The sequence below is a fragment of the Emys orbicularis genome, chromosome 1 (assembly GCF_028017835.1).
Source record: "Emys orbicularis isolate rEmyOrb1 chromosome 1, rEmyOrb1.hap1, whole genome shotgun sequence".
Taxonomy (NCBI): domain Eukaryota; kingdom Metazoa; phylum Chordata; order Testudines; family Emydidae; genus Emys; species Emys orbicularis.
In genome coordinates, this window is record NC_088683.1 from 65,370,627 (window position 1) to 65,386,939 (window position 16,313).

Genomic DNA, 16,313 nt, shown 5'->3' on the forward strand with positions numbered 1-16,313 from the left:
TCAATCCACCCTAGTTTGTTTTAGTGAGTTTGCTTGGTCAAAAAGTTTTCTTTACATAGAATGCATGCAGAAATACTCTTCCATTGTTTAGCCTTTTCATTTTAATTGACTTTTGGAAATGTGTCCCAAATGAAGACAATACATCACTTGTGGCTTACAGAAAATGGAGTAACACATGCTAAGCAATTGGACAATAGAGGTAAAGAAACCCATAGTATATAATGGGGGATGACTGTTTTGCAAGATGCTCTTATAAAGAGATTCTAGTCCCATTTGTATTTCAGACTGTGCTGCAAAGAAAAGGATCATTTAAAGGAGAATTATGAAAGTCTCTTCCCGCTTCCACTATTGGTATGTCTATAGTAATAGGAGGAGAAAAATTTTCTTTTTCTTACTTGTGCTTCAAGAATTTTACACCTCTGAGGAGAAAGTTCCAAGCCTTTGTCATCCAGTGTAAAACATTCTGATGGTCTAAATCCCTTGGAGGCCACAAAATAAGATGTCTTACAAATCCTGACAGCTCAGGTAGTATTATTGGGTTCATAGACACCTAGTACAAAACAGCCTTTCTAGCTGGCAGACATAGGTGCACACCAGATCCACATTTACTTCCCTCCTTTGTTTTATGTATTTTTTTTCTTCTTGAGTGTCAACATTTCTGATAGTTTCTTGGCTTTGTTTTTCATAGAATCTTAGAACCATAGAAGGGATCACAAGGGTCATCCAGTCCAGTGGTTCTCAATCAGGGGTACGCGTACCCCTGGGAGTATGCAAAGGTCTTCCAGGGGGTACATCAACTTATCTAGATATTTGCCTAGTTTTACAACAGGCTACATAAAAAGCGCTAGCAAAGTCAGTACAAATGAAAATTTCATACAGACAATGACTTGTTTATATTGCTCTATATACTATACACTGAAATGTATGTACAATATTTATATTCAAAATTATTTATTTTATAATTATATGGTAAAAATGAGAAGTAAGGCATTTTTCAGTAATAGTGTGCTGTGACACTTTTGTATTTTTATGTCTGGTTTTGTAAGCAGGTAGTTTTAAAGTGCAGTGAAATTTGGGTACACAAGACAAATCAGACTCCTGAAAAGGGTACAGAGTCTGGAAAGGTTGAGAGGCACTGATCTAGTCTTAGGGCTGGTCTACACTGAGGGGATGGGGGGTCAATGTAAGATACGCAACTTCAGCTACGGGAATAGCGTAGCTGAAGTCGATGTAACTTATTTCGACTTACCTCCCGTCCTCACGGCGCGGGATTGATGACCGCGGCTCCCCCATTGACTCCACTACCGCTGCTCGCCCTGGTGGAGTTCTGGAGTCGACGGGAGCGTGTTCAGGGATCGATATATCGCGTCTAGACGAGACGCGATATATTGATCCCCGATAGATTGATTACTACCCGCCGAATCGGCGGGTAGTCTGGACGTACCCTAACTCCCTACCAAGTGGCAGGATTTGTTGTGTCTAAAACATCCAACGCAGATGGCTACCCAGCCTCTTTTTTGAAAACCTCCAATGAAGGAGGTTTCATGACTTTCCTAGCAATTTGTTCCATTGTCCTATTGCTCTTACAGTTAGGAAGATTTTCCTGAGATTTAATCTAAATCTGCCATGCTGTAGGTTGAGCCCATTGCCTCTTGTCCTGCCCTCTGTGGCAAGAGAGAACAATTTTTCTCCATCTTCTTTACGGCAGCCTTTCAGGTATTTGGAGACTGCTATCGTGTCCCCTCTCAATCGCCTCTTTTCCAAACTAAACATACCCAGTTCCTCCAGCCTTTGCTCATATGGCTTGCATTGCATCCCTTTCATCATCTTTGTTGCTTGCCACTAGATCCTTTCCAGTTTCTCTACATCCTTGCCATATAGGAGTAATCAAAATTGGATACAGTACCCAGTTCAGCACCGAGTAGAGCGGTACTGTCACCTCCCGTGATTTGTATGCTGTGCCTCTGTTAATGCAAGTCAAAATTGCATTTGCTTTTTTTTTTTTTTTTTTTTTTTTTTTTTTTTTTTTGCAACAGCATCACATTGTTGACTCATGCTGAAGTTGTGATCCACCAAAACTCCCAGATCCTTCTCAGCTATGCTGCTGCCAAGCCAGTTATCCCACATTCTGTATTTGTGGATTTGCTTTTCCTTCCCTAAGTGTAGTACCTTGCATTTCTCTTTGTTGAATTTCATTTTATCTATAGCCCAGTTCTCCAAGTTATCAAGTTCCCTTTGAATTTAATTCTATCCTCCAAAGTGTTTGTGCACGTGCGCGTGTGCACGCACACAATGTTGTGTCATCTGCAAATTTGATCAATATGCTCCCTATTCCTGCATCCAGGTCATTAATAAAAATGTAAAATAATACCAGACCCAGAAGAGATCCCTGGAAGGACGTCACAAGTGGAGTTCCACAATCTGACATCATTCTATTAATAGTTACTCTTTGTTTGCGGTTGTTTAACCAATTATGTATCCACTTAATGGTAGTTCTACCGAGCCTGCATTTATCCAGCTTACTTATGAGAATGTCATGTGGGACTGTGTCAGAAACCTGGCTAAAGTTCAGGTATATTCTGTCCACCGCATTCCCCCTATCTACCAAACAAGTTACCTTGTTATTTACCAAGCTGGTTTGTCATGATTTGCTCTTGGTAAATCCATGCTGGCTGCTAATGATCACCCCTTCATCCTCCAGGTACACCTCTACCCCGATATAACACTGTCCTCGGGAGCCAAAAAATCTTACCGCGTTATAGGTGAAACCGCGTTATATTGAACTTGCTTGGATCCGCCAGAGCGCGCAGCCCTGCCCCCCCCAGAGCGCAGCTTTACAGCGTTATATCCGAATTCGTGTTATATCGGGTCGCGCTATATCGGAGTAGAAGTGTATTTGCAAATTGAATCTTTTATACATTGCTCTAGTAGCTTCCCAGGTATTGAGGTCAGGCTAACCGGTCTATAGTTTTCTGGCTCCTCCTTTTTCAAGATGGGCACTACATTAGTCCTTCTCCAGTCTTCCAGGACTCCTCTTGTTATCTATGAGTTTACAGATATTATTGCCAGTGGCTCCAAGATTTCTTCAGCTAATTCCTTCACCGTGGGGTGAATAGCATCAGGCCCTGCTGACTTGAATTCGTTCAAATTAATCAGAAAATCTCTGACATGTTCTTTACTTATCCTGATCTGCATCCCTTCCTCCTTACTGTGTATGATAACTTCACTAGTCATGTGGTCGCATGTTATTTTTTGTGAAAAGACTGAAGCAAAATTGGCATTGAGCAGCTCCGCTTTTCCATTGAGCAGCAGACCCACACCAGTCCTGAAGCTTCTTTTTTGTCTGACATATTTGTAAAACCCCTTCTTGTTGTCTCTAACATTTCTTTCCAGCTGTAACTCATTCCTCGCCTTAGCTTTCCTGATTTTGTTCCTGCGCCCTCACTGTATTCCCATGTATGCTTCCTTACTGACATGTCCCTCCTTCCATTTCCTGCATGTGTCCCCTTTGGTTTTTAGATAGCTAAAAAGCTCCTTGTGCAGCCACATTGGTCTCCTGTGGCTTTTCTTATCTTTTGTTTTTGTTTTGTTTTATGTTTTTTTGATAGGGGGAGTTGTAGGGTTGAGTCCCTCAGCCTATTCCCTGCCTAAGGCTCTTGCCCTGTCCAACAGGGCTTTCTGGAAAGGGAGTCCTGGACATTGCTCCTTACTGTTTTGACCAATGGTACTTCTGGGTAAGCTGGAGCAGGTTGCTACCGAGCAAAGCAGGTGCTCCCTCCCTCCCTCTCAGAAGTAGAACTGTGTGCTGCCAGGCAGGGACCAAAGGACAAAGTCTGCTGTTATCAAGTTTAAGAAAAGATGTAGTGCCAGTGCTTAATTGCTGGCACAAATGAGCAGCTTCTGCAGAATAGATGGAGCTCAAAATGTTATGCAGGCAGCTTGCCTGCCTAACCTATGGCCACTTGGCACCAATGCTGTGCAGAACAGTCCAACCAAGTTGCAAGCAGGCAAAATGCCATCCATTCAGATGGCTCTGACTGTAGGCAGCTAGGTGACCATCAGCTGTGGATGTGAATAGCAGATTTTTTATCCTCCAACAACAATAAAGCTTCTGCAGCTACATATAGTATATTTTTGGCTCTTCTTAGCATAGCTTAGCATTGCATAGGGAACAAAAGGGTGAGAGGCATTAAAATGGAGTCCTCTACACCTTTTTGGCTCTGTCTGCCTGGATCCCATGATTGTGCAGACCCCTGGTTAAGAGGATGCATTATTGCTAATCCAGTTTCTGGCTGGTTTAATTAAAACTAAAGAAAATATATTTTGGTTGTGTATGACTAGTTTTAGTTTGCACAAGAAACAGTGATTTATTCTCTCTTTTTGACCTGGATGTTACATGATAGTTATTAAAAGGACCCAGAAGTGCTCACTGTCATCATTATAGTCATTTATAAACTAAAATTTCTACTAATGGGCATACAAGGACCTCTCCCCCCTCCCATTTTTAATTGCTTGAATTAATTTATTATAGTGTTAAGAAGTAAGTAGAGGCAGAGATTTCAACAGACGCTTCAGTGTCCTTGACTTTTGGCTTTCTACACAAGTCTTTCAGATGGACTGAAATAAATCTTGCACCCCAGCCAATGTACCATTGAATAGGCTGTCAAAGAACCATTTTCTTTTGAAGAGGGGGAATATACTGTTTCTGTCAACTAAAATCCCAAGTGAATGAATTAGAAAGCAAATTTAGCCTGGTTCAAAATTTGCATATGGGGCAAATTCAGAGATGGTATGTAAGGTGGGGAAGTTTCACTTTGGCAAATAAGTGAATCCAAGTTAACTTGGAATAATGGACATGTTGTGAGTGAGGCCATGTCTACACTTACCGGAGATCGATGCTGCTGTGATCGATGCAGCGGGAGCGAATTAGCGGGTCTGGTGAAGACCCGCTAAATTGACATCAGAGTGCTCTCCGGTCGATTCCAGTACTCCACCAGAATGAGAAGAGTAAAGTAAGTCGTTGGGAGAGTGTCTACCATCGACGTAGCGTAGTATATACACCACAGTAAGTCGATCTAAGCTACATTGACTCCAGTTATGTTATTCACGTAGCTGGAATAGCGTAACTTAGATCAACTTGCTGCATTAGCGTAGATAAGGCCGAAGTGGTTGGAAAAGCAAATGAAGGGGGAAGCTACATCAGTTAAGGCGCTATCCTACAAACACTTATGACATATGATTAACTTTAAGCAGGTTAGTAGTCCTTCCACTGACTACTCATGTGAGTAAAATTAATCACATAAAGGTTTGCAGGATCTGGCTTTAGACTCCTCGACGTAATTTATCCCATGATTACAATCTTTGCTAGTCTGTTGTAGAAAGTTCTCATTGGGGAATGTGCTAGTGAACCGTTTACATGTGTTTTTCCAAAAGTATCATATTCTCACTCCTGGATCTTTCTTCAACAGTCAGTCTGTTGGAACTCACAAGCTCTTAAGGTTTTTTGGCCATGAAGATAGTGGTAGCCTGGGATAGAACATGAGCCAAGCCCCTTCCAGTTGTGGCACAGCACCCTCCTGCCAACTATAAATACTGCTTTCCAGAGTTGCCATTCAAATTCTTTGATTGTATGAGAGGCAAAGGTCTGAGTAAGAAAAGCAGTTCAGTGCCTCGAGGTCAGTGCTGTGGGCTTCATAGCAGCCACCTACAGGACCAAGAGTGACTGGACCAGAATGTCAAATGTAATACTGGTACCCAGAATCACCACCTTCCTCTCTGAAGACATGAATGTAGGAGGGGAGGACTCAGAGGCACTGATATGCTGCCGTGTATTAGGGGCTTCATCCAAGGTGCATTGAGTAGCTTCTGGCCCTTTCTCAGATCTTTCCCTACATCATCCAGTGAGCTGATGCTAAGTACCACTTTGAAGCAGCAAGGCCCCACGCGATGAGGAGCTAATGCTTGGCCTAGCTAGTGATAATGCAGGACACTTAATTGATGAAGCTGCTTGCCTGGGCTTATGGGGGAGTGGAGGCTGGATCTGTACTGATGCAGGCAATGCTGGCACTGAGTAGCCCAGTGGTCTTAGCCAACTCAAGCTTTAGCCAGTCTTGTACTTAGCAACTAGGACCCAGGAATGAGAATCTTGCAAGACCATATCTTCAAAGAAGCAGAATTGCAAGATAAGTAGTTTTCTGTCATCTGTTTTAAATAGGAATGTGTGTTAGTCACCAGATAATATCTAAGCTGAAATAATTACATGGCTCTTATTCTAGGTAACCAGGATCTGGTATATAAATCAATAAGAAGACCATAAATTCAGGAAAAGTTGGGGAAGGGATGGTAGCTGGGTTGGAGCTGTATTGTAACACTCCTGGAATATAAGTTCTTAGCACTTAGGAATATTTTGTTGAGACAAGTAGATCTGCATTTCTGAGCTTTCTCTTGTGAGTCAGATAATGTGAAAATGAAATGGATATGTTGTGTAACTCCAGTCTCTGAGTGGTAGCCGTGTTAGTCTGTGCCACAAGGACTCCTCGTTGTTTTTCCATTCTCTGAAGTTACTGAAAAGATGAAGGGTCCTGTCCTGCAAAAACTGTGAATACCCATCTATATTCTCAAGTAGTCCTATTAGTGTGTGCGTGTGTGAGTGAGAGAGAGAGAGATTGTTAGCAGGATTGGGCCCTAACCCTGTCAGTGTTGTTATCCAGTAACTGTGTAAATGTATTAATGCATTTATGTATTTTAATCATTACTTAAATATGTAACACTCTCTCAGACAGGATTGAAACTGCATGTGGGCCTGCCATTGCTGCAGCTGCTTTGCCGAAAAGGGGGATAAGATTGTTACCATTTTGGCACTTTTCATGAGCACTAAATTAACAAACAACAAAGAATGTAAGAATTTTGGGGCAAATAGAAAAGTTCGATTCACAAGAAGGGGCAGTAGTTATGATGGAATTATGTGTTTCTTTAAAATTTAACTAGTATTGCACATGCCTAGCGTGCCCAACACCCATTGAGGTTAATGGGAGTTTTCCATTGACTTCTGGGAGGTAACTGATTAGGCCTGAAATGCCAGTGTATGTGAAAGCTGGGATGACAGATCTCATTCTTTGCTGACCTATAGCTATTTTAATCATTCTGTATCACAGAGCAGTGCATTGTACCTACTCATGCTTTTAGTTTGTAAATATTTTGAGTAGGGGTCTATTATTGATATGACACAGTTACTGTAGAATGCTACGTACTAGTGCAATGTTATGTAGTTATGAGGTAATATGACTTGGCATTTGTAATAGCAGCTCAAGTCAGCACAGTAATGCAGTTTCTACATTTCTGCTTTTACACAAGGCAGTGAAATATAGTGTACGGGTAAGTTTAACTGTTATAAATAGTATTCGCCTGCTGTGGTTGAATATCTTACCCATTGCCTGATGGAGACTGGGACATGAGTGAAAGCTAGGAACTTGAAAATTCGACCAGAGGACACTAGGGTGTAGCTCATAGGGCACAGGCAACCACCAAAAGAAATGGCTGAGAAATGTCAATGGGGCCAGCAGTTCACCTTATATCTGTGCCCTTTATCACAGTATTTACTGATTGTTATTCTGTTTAGCAGTCTGGGAGTCGTCTTGTAATCCCAGCTGCTTCTGGACCTCCAAAGAACAGCTGTTGCCCAAAGTTGGGGTTCCCTCCCCCCAATACAGACTCTTCTCCAGGCCTTTGTTGCCTTGAGGTGGGAAGACTGCAGTGTCTTCTATGTGCAACTGCACCTTAATATAATTTAGAAATGACAGCTAGTGCAGAAAGTGGCTTCTTACTTGCTACACTGCCATTATGCCTGTGCTCTTTTATTTGAGCTGGCTGTCACTTAATTTTGGTGTAAACATAAGAATGGCCATACTGGGTCAGACCAAAGGTCCATCCAGCCCAGTATCCTGTTTACCGACAGTGTCCAGTGCCAGGTGCCCCAGAGGGAGTGAACCTAACAGGTAATGATCAAGTGATCTCTCTCCTGCCATCCATCTCCACCCTCTGACAAACAGAGGCTAGGGACACCATTCCTTACCCATCCTGGCTAATAGCCATTAATGGACTTAACCTCCATGAATTTATCCAATTCTCTTTTAAACCCTATTATAGTCCTAGCCTTCACAACCTCCTCAGGCAAAAAGTTCCACAAGTTGACTGTGTGCTGTGTGAAGAACTTCCTTTTATTTGTTTTAAACCTGCTGCCCATTAATTTCATTTGGTGACCCCTAGTTCGTATATTATGGGAACAAGTAAATAACTTTTCCTTTTTCACTTTCTTCATACCACTCATGATTTTATATACCTCTATCATATCCCCCCTTAGTCTCCTCTTTTACAAGCTGAAAAGTCCCAGCCTCTTTAATCTCTCCTCATATGGGACCCGTTCCAAACCCCTAATCATTTTAGTTGCCCTTCTCTGAACCTTTTCTAATGCCATTATATCTTTTTTTGAGATGAGGAGACTACATCTGTACGCAGTATTCAAGATGTGGGCGTACCATGGATTTATAAAAGGGCAATAAGATATTCTCCATCTTATTCTCTATCCCTTTTTTAATGATTCCTAACATCCTATTTGCTTTTTTGACTGCCACTGCACACTGCGTGGACATCTTCAGAGAACTAGCCACGATGACGCCAAGATCTCTTTCCTGATTAGTTGTAGCTAGATTAGCCTGCATTATATTGTATGTATAGTTGGGGTTATTTTTTCCAATGTGCATTACTTTACATTTATCCACATTAAATTTCATTTGCCATTTTGTTGCCAAATCACTTAGTTTTGTGAGATCTTTTTGAAGTTCTTCACAGTCTGCTTTGGTCTTAACTATCTTGAGCAGTTTAGTATCGTCTGCAAACTTTGCCAACTCGCTGTTTACCCCTTTCTCCAGATCATTTATGATCTGTTTTAAAAGTTTTTAAAATGTTAGTTTTTGACTTTAAGAGCCTCTTGTTTATCTGAGATGCTACCTCTCTTTCTAAATTAATAGATAATTTGTGCGTTGGGGAAACTTTTGAAAGAAATCAATATAAAGAACTTCTTATAACTGAGGAGGTAAATGCTTTGAATTTTTTCTGCATGGAAAGTAACTGAGAAATTAATGTGAACATTCAGTAGCAGTAGCACTTTCTCATGTCTTCTCATGCTAGCATTTCCTGAGATTGGGAAAAATCCATGATCCAATCAACAATAATGCTTGAGGAGGGAGGAAATCTTTGAAAGGTAAAACCATGTTAAGGCCCATTTTAATGTAATGCAGTAGGGATCAGGTTAAAACTGCTGGGATGTAGATCTGATTATAATGTAACTTCAGTGGAAGAAAGGGAAACATTGGTGGCTGCCATTCACTTTGAACTGGGTGTGTGTGATTAATCAACACATATTCCAGTATACTTCTGATTATTCTTTCCAGTACATTATTTAATACTTCAGTCAGCCTGTGTATATTATAATTCACTTTGTACAATTCCCTAATGTTTTCAATAAACATCTCATAAAACCAGGATATACAGTATACTTGAATATAAAAGTGGAGTTGCACGTTAATTTAGTCTTCGTGCTGTGTCATCTTATGCAGGACAGCTGGATACCATAAATTGTGATTGGGGATGGCAACTAACCCTTAGCAGAAAAGTCATTGATTGAATGGACGGGGAGACTGAATTCCACCCTAACTCATACAGGTGGCCCTTCCATGTCAGAATTAAAGTGTCCTGGTGGGGGTGGGGTACCAACCTTTGACATTCTGTTGGCTATACTGTACCTGTTCATGTATTAATTAGAGAGCTTTGATCTCTAGTGTCTTTAATTATGCACACTTTCACAATCTTTTATGTCAGCTTTTAGATTAAATAAAGCATAGTAATACTTCTTACAGCTCTTTGTGGAACTAGGGAGTTGACTTACGCTGAGTGGCTGAAGAGGATCTTGGTGTCTTGGTGGAGTTTTCCATAATACTGATTAGTGCAAAGCCCATACAATTACTAAGGCTGGTTGTCTGTTATAAAAAAAAAAGTTTTTAAATCACAGCCTTGTTATGACAAACAGTGAAAGTCACAACTTTCTCTTCTTTCCCCTTCTCCCACCCCCAAAAATGTCACGGCACATATTATGCTGGGTGGGGGGGGGAGAAGGAGGCAAAGAAAGGATCAGGAGCAGAAGAAAAGGATACGGCTAGAAAGCGAATTGCTACTTTAAAGTCTGGTGGAACAGACCTTGATCCTCCTGCCAGGGACTAGTCAGCAGTAGTGGAGCCCTCCTTAGATCCCCTGCAGGTGGTAAGAGTAGTAACATCTTCACCTGGCAGCTGAGAGCCCCCGCTGCTGGAGTCGCCCATAAAAGTAGATTCTGCCTCCCAGGAGAGGTGCTGAGAAGTTGGAAATCATGGCGCATAAAGCAATGGAATCTGTGACTTTCTAGATAAGCAGCCAGCTTTAATAATAACTGCATCCTATCTGTGCCTGTGCAACCTTGAGCTGTGTGCATCTATCAAAGATCATTCTCTGTTTTAAAATATTTAAAAGCTTTAAGGAAATACTGTCAGCTAGAAATTTAGTCAGTTTTAAAAGGTTAGTTTAAAGTATTTTCAGATATTACACCTACTCCCAGTGATCCTGGCCATTTTTGTAGATTTTCCACTCACATTTTCCTATTTCTTAAATATTTTTCTCTTCCATGTTTCTGTGGAGAAGACTTGCTCAAAGAGGGGAAGTGTAGTGGCAAGATCCACTGACCTTCAGTATAGTTAAGATGTAGTTATTTGAAAAACAAGTTCAGCTTAAAGTTACTAATGATAGCTCTCTTTACATGGACCTGTCTAAGGAGTTGGATTTAGTCAGTCAAAATTACTGCTCCAAAAACTAAAATTTTGGGCTTAGCAGCGAATTCATACTCTGGTTTGCGAGTTACTTATGGAATTGTGTTCAGACAATTTCCATTAGAATCAAAGGGCATTAAAAATAGTGGGCACATCAAGGATCTGTTCTTGGGTTTCTCTTTTCTATTTCTGTTGTTAACCTTCCAGCTCCAATGTGTTTTCTCCTCTATGCATATGTATGCCATTGATACAGTGTTGTCTTACAGTGGCTCATCTTTACTGGAGGCGTAGTTCTTTTCCAGTGACTTGAGTTGAAGTGAAATGAAAACCAAATACGTGATTTTTTGGTTCACCTCCCAGACTATAGAAACGGATGCTCTCATTAATGATTAACACAATAGGTGGTGGCTCAAAGTAGATTTGGGAGAGAGTTTTGGGATATCTCCCTCCTTGACCAACTACTGGTTTAATAATTTTCTGTGCCAACACCAGCTCACTTTAGCGTACATTTTTGAATTCCAATTCAAGTGGTATTTCAGATTATATCTTTGCCTTCACCTGTCTTCTAAGACCAATATGTATGCAAATCATAGATACAATAAGACTTTGACATTATTGTTGTTTTAGTAGTAGTAGTTTATAGCACCCAGTAGCATAGGTACAATATTGGTTTTGTAATGCTCCTCTATTACAAATGTTGAGCATACTGTACATGGATTTGTAATACATTTAAGATTTTCTAAAGTCAGTTTACCTATTAAATGGTCACATAATTAGGAACCAGTTGAGCTCCTTTTAACATCCAAAAGTCTTGCTTTTTTTACTTCAATAGATGTTGACTCAGGCTGATCATATAGTTACATTCGTAGTTAACATTCCTATATGATTGCAAAATGATTACTCTTTTCATTGCACTATGCTGTGATAATTTTTTTAGCCTGGATTTGAATGGGACCGTGACAAAAAGGGATATAAATGTTACGAATGAAATCATAATTTCTGCTCTGGGGATTTTCCTATTACATTAATGTCTTTTAAAAGAAACAGAAGGATATTTTTAGTATAGGTATTCCTATAACTCGAGAACGATGAATTTTTACACTACAGAAATATAAACACTAAATAAACATTACCAGATGGTATTTTCATGTGCCAATGGTGGCTACAAATCTGAAAGGAAAGCTGCTCTTTTCTTTTGCCATTCTGGATAAATATTATAGGGAGGTGTTTGTTTTGTATTTGATTTTGTTTAAGTGTACCGGAGTCTCAAGGACCCTATGCACATCTATGATGCATTTTGACTGTCAGAAATACCTGTTTCTTCAACCGTCATAGCTACAAATGCAACACTTGCCAGCGATCAGTATAACCTGTGATACAGTAATTTCCACCTATATTAAGAATAAGAAGCAAATGTGAAAACTCAGTTGTGTGGTGACTGTTGGTGACCACTCTTATGTTGAAAGTAGAAGATAACTGTATGGATTTTATTGCTAGGTTACTTGCACCATATAACTTATATATGTATATAGCTTAGATTGTATTTTTTCTCACACTTGTGTGCTTTATTCAGAATGTGCAGCAAATATTATTTGTGTGGGTTTTTTTCTTCCCTGTTTTCACTGACTTCAGTTGTGTGTGTTTCCTTTAGAGATTCGCGCTCAACTGATAGAGCAGCAGAAATGTCTGGAGCAGCAAACTGAAATGAGGGTGCAGCTTCTTCAGGACCTTCAGGATTTTTTCCGCAAGAAAGCAGAAATAGAGACGGAATATTCCCGCAATCTAGAAAAATTAGCAGAAAGGTTCATGGCAAAAACAAGAAGTACAAAGGACCATCAACAGTACAAGTAAGAGAGGTTCTAATACTTAAACTCAATTCACTTTCCAGTGTTAGAAGTGGGTTAGGTTATTTATTTTGTCAAAGGTCCAAATACTGTGTAATCAGTCATCTCCCTTGCATTTTGGTCCCACTGACTTGTGGTACTGTTTAATTAGTGAATGTTCATGGCAGATTGATACAATCTCTTGATATTTAAATTGCACAAATATTATCGTGTGAAAGAACTTGGTGGGAAAACAAAATGTAATACCCATCTGGAAGAGATGCACAGCATTGGATATGCAAAACTGTGTGCTGATTGTTGCAATGGAGTTTTCAGAATTTGACAGGCTCATAATAAAGGCTGATCAGCCTTCCAAAGAGGTGCCAGGAAGAGGTAAAAAAAGAGAGAAGAGGAGAGAAACTTGTTATTGTATGTATTGTTACATAAAGAGGCTTTGCTGCCTCTTTATTGCTGCTATCCTTAACAAGGAAGAGTCATATTTCACACATGGCTAAATGTTGTATATGGATGTGCACCAACTATAGTAACTTTTGTGCAATGCAGAGCTGGTCAGATACTATTTGTCAAATAATTTATTTGGTACATTTTGCAAAATATTTCAAAAAAATTATTTGTTGAAATATTCTCTTCTATGTTTCAGAGTAGCAGCCGTGTTAGTCTGTATCCGCAAAAAGAACAGGAGTACTTGTGGCACCTTAGAGACTAACAAATTTATTAGAGCATAAGCTTTCGTGGGCTACAACCCACTTCTTCGGATGCATATCTCTTCTATGTATTTGCCCAACTTACAGAGCTGGTTGAACAATTCATGAATATATTAATTTTATTTATTACGTGCCTCATAGAATATCAGGGTTGGAAGGGACCTCAGGAGGTCATCTAGTCCAACCCCCTGCTCAAAGCAGGACCAATCCCCAACTAAATCATCCCAGCCAGGGCTTTGTCAAGCTTGACTTTAAAAATCTCTAAAGAAGGAGATTCCACCACCTCCCTAGGTAACCCATTCCAGTGCTTCACCACCCTCCTAGTGAAAAAGTTTTCCTAATATCCAACCTAAACCTCCCCCACTGCAACTTGAGACCAATTCTCCTTGTTCTATCATCTGGTCCCACTGAGAACAGTTTAGATCCATCCTCTTTGGAACCCCCTTTCAGGTAGTTGAAAGCAGCTATCAGATCACCCCCTCATTCTTCTCTTCTGCAGACTAAATAATCCCAATTCCCTCAGCCTCTCCTCATAAATCATATGCTCCAGCCCCCTAATCATTTTTGTTGCCCTCCACTGGACTCTTTCCAATTTTTCCACATCCTTCTTGTAGTGTGGGGCCCAAAACTGGACACAGTACTCCAGATGAGGCCTCACCAATGCTGAATAGAGGGGAATGATCACATCCGTCAATCTGCTGGCAATGCTCCTACTTATACAGCCCAAAATGCCATTAGCCTTCTTGGCAACAAGTGCACACTGTTGACTCATATCCAGCTTCTCGTCCACTGTAACCCCTAGGTCCTTTTCTGCAGAACTGCTGCCTAGCCACTTGGTCCCTAGTCTATGGCAGTATATGGAATTCTTCCGTCCTAAATGCAGGACTCTGCACTTGTCCTTGTTGAACCTCATCAGGTTGCTTTTGGCCCAGTCCTCTAATTTGTCTAGGTCCTTCTGTATCCTATCCCTACCCTCCAGCGTATCTACCACTCCTCTCACTTTAGTGTCATCTGCAAACTTGCTGAGGGTGCAATCCATGTCATCCTCCAGATCATTAATGAAGATATTAAACAAAACCGGCCCCAGGACCGACCCTTGGGGCACTCCGCTTGATACCGTCTGCCAACTAGACATGGATCCATTGATCACTACCCGTTGAGCCCGACGATCTAGCCAGCTTTCTATCCACCTTATAGTCCATTCATGTATAAAACCAAATTAGCTCATTCAAACTATTTTGCAATTAATCAAAATACTGGTGAATGATCAAAGACAAATGGCTGAAAGCTGAATCTAGATCAATTCACACTGAAAATAAGGAGCAAATTCTTAACAGTGACGGACAAGGCCTGGAACTACTTATCCAGGGATGTGGTAGATTCTCTAACTCATTGTTGCAGCGCTTGCAATTATATCCCTTGAATCATATGATTATTTAAGAATTGCAGCAAGAAAAAAATGTCAGGCCCTGTCTATTCTAGAAAGGGTTTGTTGGTATAGTTATACTGGCAAACTCTCCTAGTGTAGAAGCAGTGTATACCAGCTAAACGGTTCTTTTGCAGTAAGCTTCTTCCACTTTCCCAAACGAAATAAGCACCTCTCCCCGCCCCACGGTAACTGGACATTTGATTCAAGTGCCATTTAGGGTTGCGGGGTCCCTTTTTCAACTAGACTTTCCGGTCGAAAATGAGCACCTGGCACCCAGACACAGAAGCCAAAAACCAGACTGTCTGGGTGGCAACCTCCATATTGGCCAGGAGTTTCCCGGATCAGCATCGATCTCCCATTGGCTACTGAAACCAATCCAGGATATTTTAATAGGCTGCTAGAAGTCCAGTTGGTGGGGGTGGTGCAGCACGGCTAAGGCAGACTCCCTACCTTCCCTGGGTCCGCATAGCCCCTGGAAGCAGCCGGCACATCCCTCTAATTCTTAGGTGCAGAGGTGGCCAGGTGGTCTTTGTGCACTGACCCCGCCCTGAGCACCGACTCCACAGCTCCCTTTGGCCAGGAACCATGACCAGTGGGAGCTGCGGGGGCGGTGCCTCCAGGAGCTGCTCGAGGTAAGTGCTGCCTGACCGAAGTCGGCACCGCAACCCCCTGACCCATCCCCTCACACCCTCCCACACCCAAACTCCCTCCCAGGGCCCGCACCACCTCCCACACCCCAACCCCCTGCCCCAGCCCTGATCCCCCTCCCTCACCCAAACTCCCTTCCAGGGCCCACACACCCTCCTGTACCCCAATCCCTTGCCCCAGGCTTAGCCCAGACCCTCCTCCTACACTCCAAACCCCTCAGCCACACCCCCCAGCCCAGACCCCGCACCCCCTCCCATACCCCAACTCCCTACCCCAGCCCAGTGAAAGTGGGGGACAGCGAGCAACGGAGGGAGGAGGGATGAAGGGGGCGGGGCCTCGGGGCAGGGGCGGGGCAAGGGTGTTTGGGTTTGTGCAATTAGACAGTTGGCAACCCTAGTGGCCACACTACTACACTAGGGCTTTTACCAGCACAGAAATGGTACACCTGCTATAGGTGTGATTTTTCTTGACACTGTAACCAATATAACTATGCCAGCAAAAGTTTTAAATGTAGACCAGGCCTCTGTTTCTAGCACTCATGGTTGCAGAGGAAAACTTTAATCTAAATGCTCAAACACCAAAAGGCAAATAAAAAGAATCTTTTAAAAAATATCATTACTTGTAAAGCAGTGCCACGTCTTTTCGGGATCATGATATTTGCATTCTTGGGGTTGGCATTTTATCTTTAAATCAGGATTGGATGTCTTCCTAAAAGACATGCTGTAGCTCAACCAGAAATTATGATCTTGACGAAGGAATTACAGGGTGAGGTTCTGTGGTCTGTGTTCTGCAGAAGGACAAACTACATGATGATGATAGAGGTCACTTCTGGCTT

At 41.7% G+C, this 16,313-nt stretch overlaps 1 protein-coding gene across 1 annotated transcript in view; it reads left to right on the plus strand.

Annotated features, from left to right (window-relative positions):
* Positions 1-16,313, plus strand: part of SRGAP1 (SLIT-ROBO Rho GTPase activating protein 1) — a 233,214-nt gene that overhangs the window by 103,062 nt on the left and 113,839 nt on the right. Inside the window, exon 2 of the mRNA XM_065423765.1 lies at positions 12,505-12,700. Within this exon, the coding sequence (XP_065279837.1) occupies positions 12,505-12,700 (196 nt within the window). The remainder of the gene's footprint in view (positions 1-12,504; positions 12,701-16,313) is intronic.